Raw genomic sequence first — 19,575 nt, 5'->3', positions numbered from 1 at the left:
CCTTGGACTATCTGTTCACATCTCGAATAATAACAGGACGATTTTCCCGCACTATGTTTTTGACGTCGTTACCTGATTTTTATTTAATATATTATTTAATAAAAATATCAATAAGCTTATTATGAGAAGAAAGGGGCAACTTGAAAATTGAGTGAAAGACAACTTGAAAATTGAGTGAGAGACAACTTAAAAAAAAAATGAGTGAAAGACAACTAAGAAAAAGAACTTTAGAAATATTTATGTTTAGAAGGATATGCTTAGAAATTGTAGTTTCGTTACGTTAAACTAACTTGTTATAAGAACAATAATTACATTTAAATGATGTACTATCGAATTACTTTTTTAATTATTTGAAAATACTTTATATTTTCTAAAACGTTCAATACGTAAGAAGCAAGTGATTTAATTACACACTGTCTTCTAAAACATTAATACTGGTTTAATAAATATATGGCGGTATTTATGGTTTACACACATTATAAAATGATTATTAAAAATTACTTTAATAAACAAAACATTTGCATTAGTTTTTTTTAATGATGAATAATATGAAATAAATACAATTAAAAGATAAAAAGCATAAATAAATAGTATCACTGAATTTAATATCGGATACAATTCGAACGGCTACACTAAAATCTACTGAGGTCTAAATAATTTTGGCAACGGCAGACAGATAAGTCTCAACGAATTCTATTTTCGTTTAAAGTTAATTACAAGCTAAAGTTTGCGTTTAATTTGATAATTTTAATAAATTATTATTAATTAGAAGAAAATATGCCTAACAAAAAATTATAATAACACCGAATTTAGGCATAAAAAATTCGCTAACAACTCTGTTAAATTTCTTTTCAATATTACAGAACTCAGACAAATGATATTGAAACCCAAGTAATGAGTGACTCAAAACAAAATATTACGAGTCACCGTGGAAATTCGCTAAACCATTTAATTAAGTAATGTTACTAATAGGAAAGGTAAATATTACCAAAATGTGTGTGTTTCACTTACCGTTACGACATCCCGTAGTTGTTATATATAAAGTTAAATAAAATAATTATTAAAAAGAAAACAAAAAACCCGCCTGCGTGAAGAACAACTAATAGAAAATCAACTGAAAAAGCTGGAACAAGATAAAAATTCAATATGCACACAAAGTCAGCGAAATAAATAGAAACAATATCAAACATTTTGTGCTGTACATTTAAATTATAATAATACGGTAGTCTTTCGAAACCTTATGCAACGTCGTACATAACATGCAGTCGGAGACATGCACAAAGAGAGAATGATTTGACTTATCCTTCAATTTCATGCCTCCGACTGCATATTATCTACGACGTTGCATAAAGTTTCGAAGGACTACCGTATTAATATATGTATTTTAAATGTACAGCACAAAATGTTTGATATTGTTTCTATTTATTTCGCTGACTTTGTGTGCATATTGAATTTTTATCTTGTTCCAGCTTTTTCAGTTGATTTTCTATTAGTTGTTCTTCACGCAGGCGGGTTTTTTGTTTTCTTTTTAATAATTATTTTATTTATGTCTTTTTAGTCAGACAAATTACGTAATCGGTTCAATTCATTGAAACAGTTTACATCATGTGGTTGATTAAGTAATTTTAAAGGGTAATTTTTTAGGGTCAAGAGAACTGATAGCAAGCCCGGAGAAAGATCTCACTCTGCTCAAAGCAACGTAAGCCTGACCTTTAGCAAATAGGCGACTGCTTAAGTCAACAACTATTAGTTTTAATATAATGAAATTATTATTAAAATTATTTGTTTGTATTTGGTATTATGTATTTGTTATTGATTTTATTAATGTAATTGTAAATTGGTGTGACATTTATTAATTTTTATTTGTAATTTTAATTGTATGTTTTTTAACCATTGTATTTTATTAGAAAGGCTACACCCCGAAGTTGATCGTCGCCTAGGAGGCGAGTTTGGCATGGTATAGGCGTGGGAAATAGCAAAGTCCACATTTTTTAAACTTTAATATTGTATTTCTTTATTAGTATTACGGTATTAATAATCATGATATACCTTTTTAAAATCCTTGTATTGTGCCCTTTAATTTGATACCCATATTGTAGTATTCGAGAAAAAAATTTTTTTTTACATTAACTACAATGGCTTCGCGCAGCCGCCATGTTTAATTTTTTTTAAGGTCACCTATCTAAGAACACTTGGGCAGCTAAGACGAACCTAAAAATACCTCAATTATGTAAATCCGTTCAGTGGTTCTGGAAATATGAGGTAGTAAAGAATATTACATACAAATATACATACATACAAGATACGCGCGAAAAACATAACCCTTCCTTGGCAGTCGGGTAATAATAATAATAATAATAACAAAAAAAGGAATGTACAAAGGCGTTGTATTGTAATTTAATTGAATTAATTTAATATTAATATTTTTTTTGTAAAATAAAATAGCCTTAATAATATTCATCAACACATTTTATTAAAAATCCTTAAAACTAATAATAACAGGAAGACAGTTTGAAAGGCCACTTTCGCACGAATTACATATTATAATAATTATTAAATTAACTTTTAACAGTGTGAAATATTACAATATCTTGACGTTGTATTTATATAAAATAAAAGTATTAACATTTTATTATTAAATATACCCTGTAAGGAATATTTATATGTATGAAATAACTATAGTTAACTATGATCATTTCATACGTTATATTAAAACATCAAAATTTCAAATTGCGCTACAATTTTATTACAATCTTTCGCTATATTATGTTATTAACACATAACTTATTAACACATTCTAAGTCCGGTTCCTATAATCATAGAACAATACGTTTTGGTTACGAACCGTTAAATTTAGAAGTCTTATTCGATATTAAATATAAATATAGCAATCAGAAATTAGAGTTGCTTGTTGTCGTTTATCACTTAAAATAAGCTTTTAGTGAATTATTTCTTTCCTTACACATTATGATATACAAGCACATCACTAAAGTGACAAATAAGGTGACAAGTTTGAAATTATTTCATTTTCTTTCATTTAGTATAAATTACGAACGGTGTATAAGTGCGTGTATGAATCTTTAGATGATTTTATATTTCAAATATCACGAACAATTATAATCTTTATACTTAAAATACGGAATATTGATATTGAGTTAATACTAAAACTGAGTTAGGCTGCGTTTATAAAACGCGCGTTTTCTGTACACGTATCATAAAATACAATTTTCTGGTTCTTAATGTGATAACGTGTAATATAAACCACGTCGTCCACGTTCATTCGTAAAGAACCAATAATTCCTTGGACTATCTGTTCACATCTCGAATAATAACAGGACGATTTTCCCGCACTATGTTTTTGACGTCGTTACCTGATTTTTATTTAATATATTATTTAATAAAAATATCAATACGCTTATTATGAGAAGAAAGGGGCAACTTGAAAATTGAGTGAAAGACAACTTGAAAATTGAGTGAGAGACAACTTAAAAAAAAATATGAGTGAAAGACAACTAAGAAAAAGAACTTTAGAAATATTTATGTTTAGAAGGATATGCTTAGAAATTGTAGTTTCGTTACGTTAAACTAACTTGTTATAAGAACAAGTGCTACATTTAAATGATGAACCATCGAATTACTTTTTTAGTTATTTGAAAATACTTGATATTTTCTCAACCGTTAAATACGTAAGAAGCATGTGATTTAATACACACTATCTTCTAAAACATTAATACTGGTTTAATAATTATATGGCGGTATGTATGGTTTACACACATTATCAAATGATTATTAAAAATTACTATAATAAAGCAAATATATGCATTACAGATTTTTTTTTAAATGATGAAGAATATGAAATAAATACAATTAAAAGATAAAAGCATGAATAAATATTATCACTGAATTTAATATCGGATACAATTCGAACGGCTACACTAAAATCTACTGAGGTCTAAATATTTTTGGCAACGGAAGACAGATAAGTCTCGACGAATTCTATTTCCGTTTAAAGTTAATTACAAGCTAAAGTTTGCGTTTAATTTGATAATTTTAATAAATTATTACTAATTAGAAGAAAATGTGCCTAACAAAAAACTATAATTACACCGAATTTAGGCATAAAAAATTCGCTAATAACTCTGGTAATTTCTGTCCAATATTACAGAACTCAGACAAATGAGTGAACCCAAGTAATGAGTGACTCAACACAAAATATTACGAGTCACCGTGGATATTCGCTAAATCATTTAATTAAGTAATGTTACTAATAGGAAAGGTAAATATTACCAAAATGTGTGTGTGTTTCACCTACCGTTACGACATCCCGTAGGTGTTATATATAACTTTAAAAAAAGCCCTTGAACCCTTTTTTGAATTTTACTTTGTCTTACTGCACGAGTTGTTGGTGAGGTAGTTCTGCATAAACCGTCCAATGAGAGAGTAGCTCGTACATTAAGACAAGTAAATTTTTAGACTTTTTTATGTGAAACGTGATCTATAGCACCTACAGGACCCACTGAGTTTGAAAGACCGTAGTTAGCAGTTAAATACTTTATAAAAACATTAAATATACAAACACTCTATGGGACTTCTACGGATAACAAGGGTACCCGTGACCACGGCAACTGGTCACCGAAATATCGGAACTTTCAAAACACGGTATCATCAAATCAAGTTTTGCAGGAAAATATTTTGGACGAATTTCATATTCAGTCGCTATGTATAGAGTGAAATCTATAATTGATATAAATACGCTAAATTTACACAGACAATACAGCCTCTACTCAGTCGCTAGCTACTTCAAGCCTGAGGCATCTTACACTGCGCGCACTCCTCCATGCCGTCGCTGAACTCCTCGATCTGGAGCGTCATTTCGAAGAAGTTGTACTTTTCGTGAACCAGCCGTGTCGCCTGCTCTAGAACCTTCTGTGGACTTACACCCGTTCCTAGAACAATTATATCATTAGACTTTTGTAGTCAAACTTCTTACGCACGCTTGATTTGGGGGGTAAGCTTCTCAAGCTGCAATCGCTTATCGCTTCAGCCTGTAATATCCCACTACTGGGCATAGGCCTCTTACCCCATGTAGGAGAAGGATCAGAGCTTAATCCACCACGCTGCTCCAATGCGGGTTGGCGGATATATTCCCTGCTACAAGTAACGATCGCTATCAGATGTACATGATAACAACCGAGACCGACGGCTTAACGTGCTCTCCGAGGCACGGTGGGGAGACCCACGAGGACTGCACATACACCCAGACCACGGCAAACACCTGTATGGACAATACAAATGTTTGTCATGTGCGGGGATCGAACCCGCAACCACCAACGCAACAGGTAAAATCCATGACTGTAACCGTTGCGCCAACGCGGCGTCCAAAACTAGAGAATGCGTGACAAAAAGTGTGATCGGGCAAGGCGAACAGAGCAAGAGAGGGACGTGCGAGCACACATTTTGGAACGAAGTTCCTTACGGCAGGCTTAACATTTGGTTGGGCGAGCGAACTGAAAAAAATGTGATACTAAAGCCGTAAGAAAAATATATAACGGAAGTGACGTAATATCAGTCACACGACTGTATAATTTGACGTTTGTAAAACTAAAATATTACTAGTAAACTTTTTAAAATTATTTATGTAATGTTATACTGTCGACAAAAATAAATAAAGACATGTTTTTTATTTCACTTAATACTTTGAATTATTATTATTATTATTTTGTTTGATTTATTTTATTTTACGGTATTTGTTATTTTCTAAAATACTAAATTTCCTAAATACTTTTATGTACTTAATTAAAAACCAATCAACAAAATAAAATAAATCAACAACTAGAAAATATATATAAAATTCAACATTTTTTTTTCAAATTGTGTTGCTTCTATACTATCCGAAGGAACTTCGTTCCTACCTGGTGTCCCATGACATCACATTTTTCTTTCCCTCTTACTCTAATAGCCAGTTAAGTTTCGTATCTCTAAGACATTGTGCAAGACTATTGTGCAGAAGTTTTACTTCAGTCGTCTGGTCTAAAGCACACTCGTTTTTTTAGCACCGAAAATTCAGCGGCTGTAAATCACCGGCATCTCAATAAAATGAATGTTGAATATTTTGCAAATTAGGAATTTTAATGCCGTAGTACTTGACATGTGAAAGGGATTTTTGCAATAAGTGAGAACGTATCGAAAAATAAATGTAATTAGTTTTTCCTCTTATAAATCCAAAGACCATAATTGTCTCAAAGTGAACAGGTACTAACTAGTACATAAACAATTTCCTTATTTCTAAATTTCTACAATAAATACTTACGTATAGCAAGATGAGCTGATAACGCAGTCTTGTCCAAGGAGAGTGCCCACATACGCAAATTGTGGATCCTGACAACACCTGGCAGAGATAGGAAGGTGTTTGCAACTTCCTGTAAGAAATCATATTAAATATTTAATACTAATTTATTAATTTTTAATATTAATTTTTTGGACTATGACAAAATACGAATATATTTCACTTGACCTTATCAGTAACATGGTCTCCAGAACCTTTTCTAGCAAAATTTTCAATAACACTTATCCCTACTTTATAATCTTGTCAATCGTGAGGATAGAAGAAAAATGTCATCTAAATATAGAAGAGCATAGTAAAAATGCAAATACTTTACCTGAAAATCAAGATCTCTAGGAGATCCCTCCATCAGAACCAACAGCGTGTCTTTGATGATGTTGAACGTTGTTATTAAGACCAGTATCGAGAACAGGAACGTACAGATTGGATCCACTAAGTTCCATTCGGGCTGGAAATAAAATTACACTTACAAGACTAGCAAGTTTGGGTAAAACTAAAAAATATGTTTTTCGTACCACTTGCTCAAAAAGGTGACATTCTATGCCACAAAAAGCGAACATAACAATAGTCATTTTTAATCTGTTAAAAACAGGGAAAGAAAATTGTACTGAATTTCATTCATCCTCTAGGGGGAGAATGTGATTTAAATTTGGAATACTTACCGAAATTTATACTGAACTACGTCTGTGTTTACACCATTGAGTTTGTATATAAAGCATTATACATCTTTTTGAAAAAGGAATACGCATTTATTATGCAGTTATGGTTATTGAATAAAATAACTCTCTATCAATAATTGGACCAATGTTTCGAATGTTAACTTTTACTTTTAATTGTCATTATTTTTAATAAATGCTTATCTCATATTATTATTGTGTTAATTTTTTCGCAAATGGTACGAAAAGTAGAGTATTTTCCTCGTTGATAAAGCTGTCTTAGTCTTGGGTGAACTTTAATCCCTCGCTACACTCAGGACTCGTCTTAAATCTCTCGCTTCGTTCGTGATTTAAGTTTTTAACACCTTCGCTACGCTCGGGAGTAAACCTCGAGTCCTTCGTTACGCTCGCGATTTAAATCGTCACCCGCGACAGAAGATACTGCTTTATCCTCTTGGTTAATAATCTACTATTCTCTTGTTGCTATTTTATTTGTGTTGCTTATAACATATACATGTCAGAAGCTATATTTAGTTTTCGTTTAATTTTATTTCAACAATTAACTTCAAGAGTGACGTGGACATCGTCACAGGCCATTTTATCCCGGTACCTATGACGATTATTTTTCTTATGTTCAGTTTAAAAAGTGACATGTTAGATTTTTATAGTTAGTCTTAACCCCTCGTTGGAGTCACTCATAACCGTGACCGTCTGCAACGTTATTGAAATATTGGGAGTTTTAAAAATGCCAAACACGTTTTCTAATGTTAACGCAAAGTTTACTCATTTAATGAAACAACTTTTTTTGGATTTTATCGCGGTTTATTAACTTCTGGGAGGTCCTCCCGTGACCATGGTTGCTGTAAAGTATCCGAAACGTCGGCAATCAAAAGTTAATAAACCGCGATAAAATCCGAAAAAAGTTATTTCATTAAATGACGTAAAAGTATAGGTCCAAATCATTTAACTTCAAACACGAGATGTTACAAATCGAAGGGTTTGGGAGCGAAACGGACAGTTTGGACGGAATGGTGAACATAGGGGCCAAGTTTTTTTTTTTTTTTCATATATAGACTAGCGCTTGACTGCGATCTCACCTGATGGCGAGTGAAGATGCAGCCTAAGGTGGAGCGCGCTTGCCTAGAAGATGCCTATTCACTCTTGATTTAAAGATACCCAAATTATAGTTCGTTGAGAGAGTTTAAGACAGTCAGACGATGTCATGCGAGCTGTGGACCAAGGGTGCTGGGTAACCTGGAAGTAGATGACGACGGCGGCCAGCAGCACGCCGAAGCTCTGCAGGAAGTCGCCCAGCACGTGGATGAAGGCGGCGCGCACGTTGATGTTCTGCGCGCGCGGCCCGGGCTGCGGCGACCCGCTCTCCGCGTCCGGCTCCGGCCGCTCCGACTATTTATGTATGTTACATCAGAACTTTTGACCGTGTGGACCGATTTTGACAATTTTTTTAAATCGAAAGGTGGCGCGTGTCAATTGGTCCCATTTAAATTTATTTGAGATCTAACAACTACTTTTCAAGTTATATCTACTAATGCGTTTTTACTTGACGCTTTTTTCGTCGAACTATATTGTATTATACGGCATAACTTTCTACTGGATGTACCGATTTGGATAATTCTTTTTTTGTTAGAAAGGGGATATCCCTAGTTTGAGTTATCTTTTTGAGTAATCTTTGATAACGCGTAGTTACTTGACTATTTTTTCGTCCATCTACGTTGTATTTATTACTCGTCGATGCAATTGAAGTCGATTTTTTTTTTCGTTTGCGAGAAAACACAATTATATATCACTAAGTCGGCAAACAAGCATACGGCTAACCTGGTGGTAAGCGATTACCGTAGCTTATAGACGCCTGCAACACCAGAAGCATCGCAAGCGCGTTGCCGGCCCTATCCCCAATCCCCCCAGGAGCTCTGGTCACCATACTCACCAACAGGAACACAATACTACTACATTTCACTGGACGCTGCTTGAGCTTACGAGCTCCGTCTGCACTCACACACATACACTCACACAGGCCTTAAGACTACGTGCTCCATCTGCACACATTCACACTTACATAATATGATCTGTGACGTCAAACCAAAGAATGCTTAAACCTACGATCTAGTTTTTTAAACGACTCCAAGAAAGGAGAAGATTCTCAATTCGACTGTATTTTTTTTTGTGTGTTATCTCATAATTTTTTGCTGGATACTGATTTTGATGATGATTTTTTTAATCGAAATCAAAACCGAATCTTCTCATATAAATTTGATCAATAGCGTATCTAACGTTCACTTTTTGAGTTATCTCTAATAATACGTGTTTACTTGATTATTTTTTCGTCTTTCTGCGTTGTTTTACTTGTCGATGTTATACACCGCTAACCCTCCCCATGAAATCTGGCTACCTTACTCACCCCAGGAGCACAATCGCCGCTATCACTCGCACGGAATATATTCATAACAATATTATGTATATTCACATGAATATTGATTGTTATTCAAATTCACACAAACAGATATTAATTTTCCTCAACAGCACTCGGTAAAATAATTTAGTCCTTTTTCTTACGGAAAACAGAATAAAGAGACAAAAGTACAGACAAAAACAAACATGTTTATGGCCTAACCATTTGTTCCTTATGAATCGCAACAGCCAATTCTGTGACTGTGTGATAAAAAAAATCGTACCAAAGAAACACTTTTAAATTTTTCTAACATTACAGAATGGATTATAATAAATCTAAATAAGAAAGTTACAGAAGAACAGAATAACACTAAATAAGGCAACTATTCAGGGAATTGCCATGCCAACATTTATTATTCACGAAATTCCGACTTACTTTGTTATTGAGTACGGGATTGTTTCCGCCGTGAGAGTGGCCGTGACCACCGCCGCCACCATGGCTGTGACCATGTTGATGTAAAGTTAGGCCCATACTGAAAAAAGAGTAGGTTCATTTTTTACTCGTCTATTACCTCACTTGTCTAATATTACGAGATCCGGCGTAATGAATATATACCCTCGCGTGTTTAATGAAAATGATCCAGTACATATGCAAGATAATACATATCGACATATATCTGACAGGTTGTCTAATGAAGTGTCCAGACAACGTTAATTAATTAATAAAGTAAATAAATTAAGAATGAAAGTTCTGTTCGCGTCTTCGGTGCGACAAAGTGAGCCCTTTAGCCACCAACCCACCTGCCCGCGTGGTGACTATGGCCAAAACCCCCATGAGTTCATGCTATTTTTGGCGCGAACTTGGGGAGGCATGTGTCCAGCAGTGGACTGTGATAGGTTGAAGTGTGTGTCTGTGTGTGTGTGTGTAAAAGTTCTGCATAAACCGTCCAATAAGCGCGAAAGCACGGTTATAATTTACAATGAAAGGATTTTTGTCATAATTTAAGATTTCAAATATGCCTCAGCTTTTAAAATAAAGTCAAGATCAAATCAATCAAAAGTCTTTTAGTAGAGAAGTCTTTTTAGTAGACTTCTAAAGCACTTTAAGTCGTCATTTCACAATTACAATTATATTTGTTTAAATGGAAGCTACCACCGATTCAGAATGTAGATTCTGCTGAAAAGAATCGAGGAGAAAGTCCTTAGTTACTCTTTAAAAAAAAGTAAGTGAGTGCAAGTAAGGTTATATTTTCTCGAGAACAGCCTCAAAATGGCGATCCATAATAGGGATGCGAATGTTATTGAGGATGTGCTCGCGAAACTGGCGGCGGGCGCTGGTTTAGAAAAATGAGAGTGGCCGTCGACAATGCGGTAAATTAACAATGTAAGTCACACAATGTAAATTATAAAGCATGTAGTGCATTATAAAATTAATGGAGCATGTAGAAAAACAAAAAAAAAAAGAACCATAGTCGTAAGTGATTATTCTAGTTATTGTTTTTTAATTTAATTCTAATAATTATTCTAATTATTATTATTATATAATTATATATATCTCTCACGGTCAGTTTTTGACTCACCATCGAAATAGAGAAAATAAGCTTTAGTTCGTAATTCGAATGCAATGTTGAAAATAATACGCCTCAAAACTTGAAAATTAAAATTTAAATAAAAAAAGGCATGGGCACTCAAGAGCAAGTAAGGTTATATTCCTCCAATTAAAAATAACTCACACAAGATTGACAGCAACTCCGACAGCGGAAGTGATAAGCATGACAGTTGCATCGATCTCGAACTCCTTGTAAATGACTCTTTGCACCGCCATGTATACTAGCACCCCTGTCACCACCCAGATCAAAAGGACTGACGTTAGAGCACCTATAACCTCTGCTCTATACCAGCCGAAGGGCATTCTGGAAAAGCAAATAGATTTTCACGTTTGTATTTTAAGGATACTACAAACGTTCATTTGTCAAAAATCCTTTCTGAAATTTCGAGCAAGATTAATTTCATCAATAATTAGTTTAATAACATTTCCATCATAGATTTTTTATCAACTCGAATATTCTTTATGAATAATTCAAAAGATATCGATAAGCTAATCATTATGTATCAGTTAAAGCTTTACATAATGTCAAAACAAATGTAGTTAAGTACCTTCTCGTAGCGGGTCTACTCGCTACCCAAAGCGAAAACAACGATATCATAAAACTAGCGAAGTCTGTCAACAAATGCGCCGCATCCGTCGCTATCGCCAGACTGTTTGATATATAACCACCTTAAAGCACAAAACATGATATGAGTGACTAAAAACAATCAACTAAAACACTGGAACATGTAACTGATTCGAACTCACCAACTATTTCGCCTATCATAAATATAACACATAACACACTAGCTATTATTAGTTTTCTTCTAGCTCTCTTATCTATATCTTCATTTCTCGATCTGTGGCAGTGACCTGTAAATGAAAACAAACAAACCGTTATCATAAAGACCATAACCTATTTAGTTTTTCTTCCAAAATCCTCACAGTCAGATAAGGTATGGATAGTGGACGTAACAGCTAGCCGTATATAATATTAGTCCGAATTAACATAAAAAGTAATTAATTTCAAGAATTAAATAAAGACAGACGAATTGACAAACAAATACTTATACAAATTATAATACAACGCAATACAAATATTCTTTATTGTACACCACAAATAAACACAGAATGAATAAAATAATAAAAAAATAAACAAATGTACAAATGATGGCCTTGTCGCGAAAAGAGCGAACTCTTCCAGAAAACCTTTGGGCAAAGAATACGAAGAGAATGAAGTGGAAAGAAGTTGTACTAATATACAAAAAAATATTACACACACATGAACATACCTACATAAATAAACACATACATATACATACATATACATATACGTACACAAACACGTACATAAATACATATATTCTATTATAGTATGTATTAATAAATCTATTACTAATTAATTATTCTATTTAATTATTCAGATAGATGACAATTATATTTTTCGGTAAGTACTAAAGAGACAAATAATATTATTTAACGTGATTTTTAAATGTTCCTATAGTGTAAAGCGTGCCTTATATTTACTGGCAAAGAATTTTTAATTTTAAAATCCTAAATTGATTATATGAATACAGTGAACACTACTAAATCATATTCAATTTTTTTTAAATACAACTGAATTTTTAATATCATTTGTATCAATATTAATTTGTTACTCACGTTCAACTTCACTCATGCTATCACTTTGCCTTCCTCCATCATCACCATCTGCACTAGTTTCTATAACAGCACAGCATCCAGTCGAGGGGTTTCCGTGGACGCAGAATATGACACGCCTTCCACGCGCTGGACTTTCTGTTCCGTAAGTCGCTTTGCCATCTCTGAACCTGTTAACAACGTGTTTGTGAATGATAAAAACCTTATTTAATGAAACATTTTTTTCGGATTTTATCGCGGTTTATTATTAACTTTTGATTCCCGACGTTTCGGATACTTTACAGCAACCATGGTCACGGGAGGACTGCCGTCCTCCTCCAGTCAGTGAGTCAGAGTCCGAGAGGAGGACGGCAGTCCTCCCGTGACCATGGTTGCTGTAAAGTATCCGAAACGTCGGGAATCAAAAGTTAATAATAAACCGCGATAAAATCAGAAAAAAGTGTTTCATTAAATGAGTAAAATTCGCGTAAACATTAGAAAACAATACGATAAAAACCTTATCACGAGCAGCATAATATACATTATGTCATACAATGAGACAAATTCTCATAAAACTCAAAAGGTATTTAAGGTATAACTATAATACAAAACAACACTCTCATTGACAACTCGATTAGTGAAGTACTGGTGCCCAAAGAAGGTATAAAATACCTGAATTATAAGTCTCCAGGTCCCTACCCCCAAAGTTAGGAATACAAGATCAGATGTACAGAACTGAGACACATGGAGAGAGGCTTTGTGGGAGATTACTAGAACTATCATCGTTGGCAGTTTACAAAACGGATTTACGGTTATCGTTAACACAAGTTGTGACAAGAACATGCTATTATATTATACTAGCTGACCCGGCGAACTTCGTATCGCCTAACAGTCGATTCTTTAATTTTATTAATTTTTTTTTTTAGAATTTTTCTCTCCGTAAGAACCATCCTCGTACTTCAAGGAATATTTAAAAAAAAGAATTAGCGAAATCGGTCCAACCGTTCTCGAGTTTTGCGCTTAGCAACACATTCAGCGACTCATTTTTATATTATAATATGTCCATCAAATTTTATAATGACATGACGCTCTGTTGCTTTGACTTGTGACATTGTGACAATGTGACAGTGTGACAAAATTTATTTATGCCATGTCCACTGTATGTTTCAAATCAATCAATATTGAACATTGGTGATCATTTCATTTGAATAGATTTCGCAATTAATATATTTTTTTAGAATTTTGAGTATCGTATATACAACAATTTTTAAGTTTCTTAATCGTGTCATAAATATTTATTTAATTGTATTTCATATTTCAGTAGCTAACCAGAAAACGACGCGTTATCGCAACGGTCACAGCACTTTTTTGTGGCTGTTGCGCTGGCAAACATGTGTATTGGCCATACAGATGTTTGCATAACGTGTAATTTTGCTATCATTCCAGCACACAAATTATCATCGTTGGTCGTAACAAACGTGTCCAATGATTATTCTATTCAAGATCAATTTTGTGGCAGCGAACAACGCGTTTACCGCAATTTAACTGTATTATCCAACTAGGAACTCATTTTCCACAATTGGTGTAGGCAATCTTTAAAGAAATCACCTGAACGAGGAAACAGCATGACTTTTGTTAGGAAGCCATGCTTACAATTTAAGTAGCTACTCAAAATAAAGCATATAAAATCAATTAATAACAGTAAAGGAAAATAATTAAGACGTTATAATTATACTATGAAGAAAAATAAAACAAACAAACAAACTAGCTTTCAAATTCATGAAATTGAACCTTAAGAATTTTTTAGTGCCTTATTTGTGGTGATAGTTTAAGGAGATAAATATTAGTAATAACCGCTAATGTAGTGGTGCGTGTAGGCGCCTAAAACATTGACGGTTTGCGGGTTCGATTCCCTCTCGGGATGGATATTTGTATTTGTACAAATATTTCTTTCCGGTTTGGATGTATTTTGTGAGGAAACATATATAAAAAACATTCGAATTGAGAACCTCCTCCTTTGGAAGTCGGCTAAAATGAACTTATAATATTTAATACATCTACACGGATTTAAAAACAATAGAACAATAGAAGCAAACAAAATCGTACATTACCGACCCTGCTATTTAGCATCATCATTAAGCTTGATTAAATTAACTTAAATTGCCACCACTACATTTTAGTCTTCAAACAAACAAAAACAACCAAAAAACTCTCAATAACAATTCACTCGAATAATTTATTGAAAAAAGGTAATTCATTTTAGATGACTATTAACCAAATCAATGATTAATTGTCAGACCTTGGAGATATATCTACAGAACTGATACCCAAATGTTTTATGTAATGTCAAAATTAAAAAAAAAATTAAGAAATGTCTTACGCTAATTATTCGCTCCAATTTGTAATAAGTATCTTAACATACAATCAAGCTATTCACTTATATTTATCCTAATATCCCTACCAATACTATAAAAGTTTGTGATGATGGGTGGGCGGTTTTTAGCTTGGATAATTTTTTTTTTACACCGAAATTCCTACAGTAGGTACTCGAAGGACTTCGGGCACAGCCATAAGGGTTTTGGGTATATCATTACAGCCTTTACAGTCCACTACTGGACATAGGCCTCCACAAGTTTACGCCAGAAATGACGTGAACTCATGTGTTTTGCCCATAGTCACCACGCTGAGCAGGCGGGTTGGTGACCGTTGGGTTTATAAACAAGTTTATTCTCAATCAAATTTAAACTTCAAACAATTGCATAATTATGTGCCAAAATAAATTAAAAATTAATTTTAAATTCCGAAAAGTAAACCAAATTTTGTAACCACCGCTCTATTTTGTTCTTCTTTCAACTTTGATGAATGTTAATTAATTTAAAAAAGATTATGTGGTGTCATGGGACACCAGGTAGGAACGAAGTTCCTTCGGATAGTATAGATAGATAGCAAAACCATTTAAAAAAAATGTTGAATTTTATATATATTTTCTAGTTCTTGATTTTTTTTTTTTTTTAATTTTTTGATTGGTTTTTAATTACGTACATAAAAGTATGTAGGAAATTTAGTATTTTAGAAAATAACAAATACCGTAAAATAAAATAAATCAAACAAAATAATAATAATAATAATAATTCAAACTATTAAGTGAAATAAAAAAACATGCCTTTATTTATTTTTGTCGACAGTATAAAATTACATAAATAATTTAAAAAAGTTTACTAGTAATATTTTAGTTTTACAAACGTCATATTATACAGTCGTGTAACTGATATTACGTCACTTCCGTTATATATTTTTCTTACGGTTTTAGTATCACATTTTTTTCACTACGGTCGCCCAGCCAAATGTCAAGCGTGCCGTAAGGAACTTCGTTCCAATAAAATATTTATAATACAATTAAAGAAGACCATTAAAACTACGTTGTAGTTCGGTTATACCTTCAAACTTCAGATGCATATTTTATCCTAAACTTAAAAGAATCTACTTACTTTGAAACTTTAATGGAAATACATCAATTCCTACTAGGTCTTTAAATGCATGGATAATAATTATAATTATTATTTTTGTATCAATACACATTACATAGAAATCACACGAGTGAATGAGTCTCTAGTTAATAAACAATCACATCTAATCTTGGACGCTTGCTTTACTTCCCTTGACCTTGGGACCTCAGTTTTATGTTCCTTGTATCTTATACAACTTCATATCAATTATTGAAGAAAATGTTTTGTTTAATATCAGAATACTTCAAATATTTTTTATACAACTAGGTCTACCAAAAAACGTACAGCAAAGTGATTACCGTAGCTGGTAGGCATCTGCAAGATCAAGCATCGCAAGCGCGTTGCCAACACTACCCCTGACCCTACCCAGGAGTTCTAGTCACCCTACTTACCACAGGAACACAATACTGCTTGAGAGCAGAATTATTCAGCTGTGACCTTCTGTAAAGTCGAGGTACTTTCTCAGTCGCACTGCTTTCGATTTTGAGCAAGATATGTCCTGCCGTGCGTTACCCCAGTTAGTTATATATATATATAGAATTTTCTAACCATAAATAATCTGTTTCTGTATGGTATGGATGCTGCTGTCTGCTACTTGCCCACACTAACGAAGAAAGCAAAACCAACTGTTTTATAAATACAGGAACTAGTATTAGTTCCAGCAAAAGATAAAAACACAAAAATGACAAATTTCTAACAAATATAGTCAAAAACGACGAATCACATCGCTGTCCCCGGGCAATAAAGCGGTAATATCAAAAATCAAATTTTACAGGAGAAATAAAAGAAGCTAATTTGTTTATAGTGCAGTGTACAGTGATCCAAAACAGACGTTCAATATGTCAAATGAAAGCTATTTTTTTTACCAATTTAAGCTTTTAAAAATAATTTTTTAAAAACAAATCGTATATTTTTTAATGAAATAATTAAAAAAATGTATAATACAATTCATAGATGATACTATTTTAAATGCAAGATCATTAAACAATTACTGTAAAGATGTTCACCGGTTTTTTTGTGTTATTTTTCTTAGAGTAATGCAATAATACATAGCTTAGTCGTAAGAGAATTATCCATGCAATAAAACGGTTATTGTCATTTATTCTAACGAAATATTAATAAAAAAAACTGAAAAAAATAAGAGTGATAGATTGAGACTCAGAGAAGCCAAAAATTAAATAACATTAAAAAGGGTGTAACCGGCGTATACCGCTTTATTGCCCGGGGCCAGCGACATCAGAGTTATCAATTACTACAATTATGATTATCTAATCAGTATTGTTTTGTACGATCCATTGGGTAACCGTGTGAAACGGTTCGTCTACATTACTATCTGTTATCGTTATCAGAACTAATAAGTAATATTATTATTATGAACTTAGATGTAAGAACAACTGTATGTCCTTGATATGCACGCGTTTGAATTACATTTAAATATTTAACTTCTTTTATGCTTATCTCTGTTTTTTCCACGTGTTTTATTAAATAATATAAAACCGTTTATCTAATAATTATTTAAGTTAATAATAATAATAATACATAGTATAGTGTTATTAACCGACTTCAAAAAAGGAAGAGGTTTCTCAATCCTACCGTATTTATATTTTTGTCTGTGTTCGTGGATAAGGTTTGTCGTTTATGAACCGATTTTGAGGATTCTTTTTTTGTTGGAAATGAAATATCCCAAGGGGAGTACCATGATAAGAAAACCAGGAACTTATGATGGCATCCCAGAGAAATCGAAGGGAACCTTCGAAAATCGTATTGGCGACTAGTACGTTTGTTAATTTTTTCGTTTACTTACGTTGTATTACTTGTCGATGTAATAAATTTTGACACTTTTCTATGATTCACTTGGACAGTTTTTACTTCTTATCTTGCGTTAAATATAATCAAATACCTAAACAATATTATAAAACTAATCCTAAACAGACTTGAAATATGCCTAATACAATAAAAATTAAATATTTTGTTTATTTTCGATCGCCTTTGTACATCTTTCATTTTATGTTTTATTTTGTTTTTTCATTGAATGGTGTACAATCGCTTCAGCCTGTAATATTCCACTGCTTGGCAAGGGCCTCTTTCCCCATGTAGGAGAAGGATCAGAGCTTAATCCACCACGCTGCTCCAATGCAGGTTGGCGGATATATTCCCTACTATGAGTAACGATCACTATCATGGTGTACATGATAACAACCGGGACCGACGGCTCAATGTCCTCTCTGAGGCACGGTGGGGAGACCCACCAGAATCAAAGCAAACTCACTAATAATAATTTTAGACAACAGTAATAGCTTTCTTGTTTATCCGTGAGGTACAATTCATGTTGCCTATCTCGGTACCTACTGGAACTTATTATAAATTCTTATCGCGTCAATGATCTTATTTATTGGGGAATTTTTATAAGCTATAAATCAAGCCACGAATCGTCTTGCCCGGTTGACAAATTTGGCATTGACCGTGCTTTCCGTTCCTGGGTTGTGAGATCGTTTTCCGCAACGAAGCTGGATGTAATACGTGTTTATTTGTGTGTATTATTTATATAAACAATTATTAGTAAAATAATTTAAAATTAATTTTACGAACTGACAACCACGTGTATTTTAAAGATTTTTTTTTTATTAAAAATTTATTGCACATAAAAAAATACAATTTGGAACCATTTGATACAAATAAATAATCATGCAAAGGCGGCCTAATCGCAAATTAGGAAAAAGTTCGCAAAAAACAATACAAGGTGATTTCAGACACAGTTATAACCTCTTTTATTTATTTTAAAGTTCAAACGAGGGCAATACATAAACAAAAAAAAAAAAAATACAAATTCCATAATTTGATAAAAATACAGGGATCTTGTAGTAATTATAATAATCACGAATTAAGAATCTATGAATTTTTTTTTTGCTATCGAGTTGTAGTTGAAGATAAAATTGACGTGCTCGATAAATATTTGTGTATACAATGTGTACTTAATATTATGGATGTATTTGGATACCTTAGATTTTCATATAGCCCCAGGTATGAAAAAAAGATGAGGAGTGAAATCTACTGAACGAATGACCTCGTTACATTTTTGTAACGACTATAATGACGATACGACATCTATCGGAACCCAAGCGTTATTTGATTCGTTTATTTTCAATTTGATATGGTATTAATCTTTTTTTTAGACTACTTGTAGTAGGCCTTTTATATGCCAATTTAGCAAGTCGATCTGAAGGAGCAAACTCCAGGCTTTTTTTTCCTGAAAGCTCAATTCTAAAGTCTACTATGTATTAGACTTGATTCTTATTTAATTTTACTTTTTATTTAATCATTTGTTTTCATAATTGTAAGTGATATCACAACAGTAGAGGTAGTTAATCAATGTACAAGGAAGAATAAACGAAAGAGATTGATCGAGTAATTTTAATGTAAGTTCAATATAAAGTG

The 19,575-nt window shown here is 32.9% G+C and overlaps 1 protein-coding gene across 1 annotated transcript in view; it reads right to left on the bottom strand.

Annotated features, from left to right (window-relative positions):
* Window positions 1-4,800: 4,800 nt before the first annotated feature.
* The window catches only part of LOC123670424 (zinc transporter 2-like), a 36,722-nt gene continuing 21,947 nt past the window's right edge, over window positions 4,801-19,575 (bottom strand). The window contains exons 2-10 of the mRNA XM_045603923.1: window positions 12,659-12,825; window positions 11,765-11,869; window positions 11,566-11,686; window positions 11,142-11,321; window positions 9,830-9,941; window positions 8,254-8,391; window positions 6,660-6,791; window positions 6,311-6,419; window positions 4,801-4,946 (exon numbers count right to left, since the gene is read on the bottom strand). Coding sequence (XP_045459879.1) covers window positions 4,801-4,946; window positions 6,311-6,419; window positions 6,660-6,791; window positions 8,254-8,391; window positions 9,830-9,941; window positions 11,142-11,321; window positions 11,566-11,686; window positions 11,765-11,869; window positions 12,659-12,825 — 1,210 coding nt within the window. The remainder of the gene's footprint in view (window positions 4,947-6,310; window positions 6,420-6,659; window positions 6,792-8,253; window positions 8,392-9,829; window positions 9,942-11,141; window positions 11,322-11,565; window positions 11,687-11,764; window positions 11,870-12,658; window positions 12,826-19,575) is intronic.

The sequence above is a fragment of the Melitaea cinxia genome, chromosome 1 (genome assembly GCF_905220565.1).
Source record: "Melitaea cinxia chromosome 1, ilMelCinx1.1, whole genome shotgun sequence".
NCBI lineage: Eukaryota > Metazoa > Arthropoda > Insecta > Lepidoptera > Nymphalidae > Melitaea > Melitaea cinxia.
The sequence above is the reverse complement of the archived record's forward strand: the minus strand, read 5'-3'. Positions and strand labels throughout refer to the sequence as shown.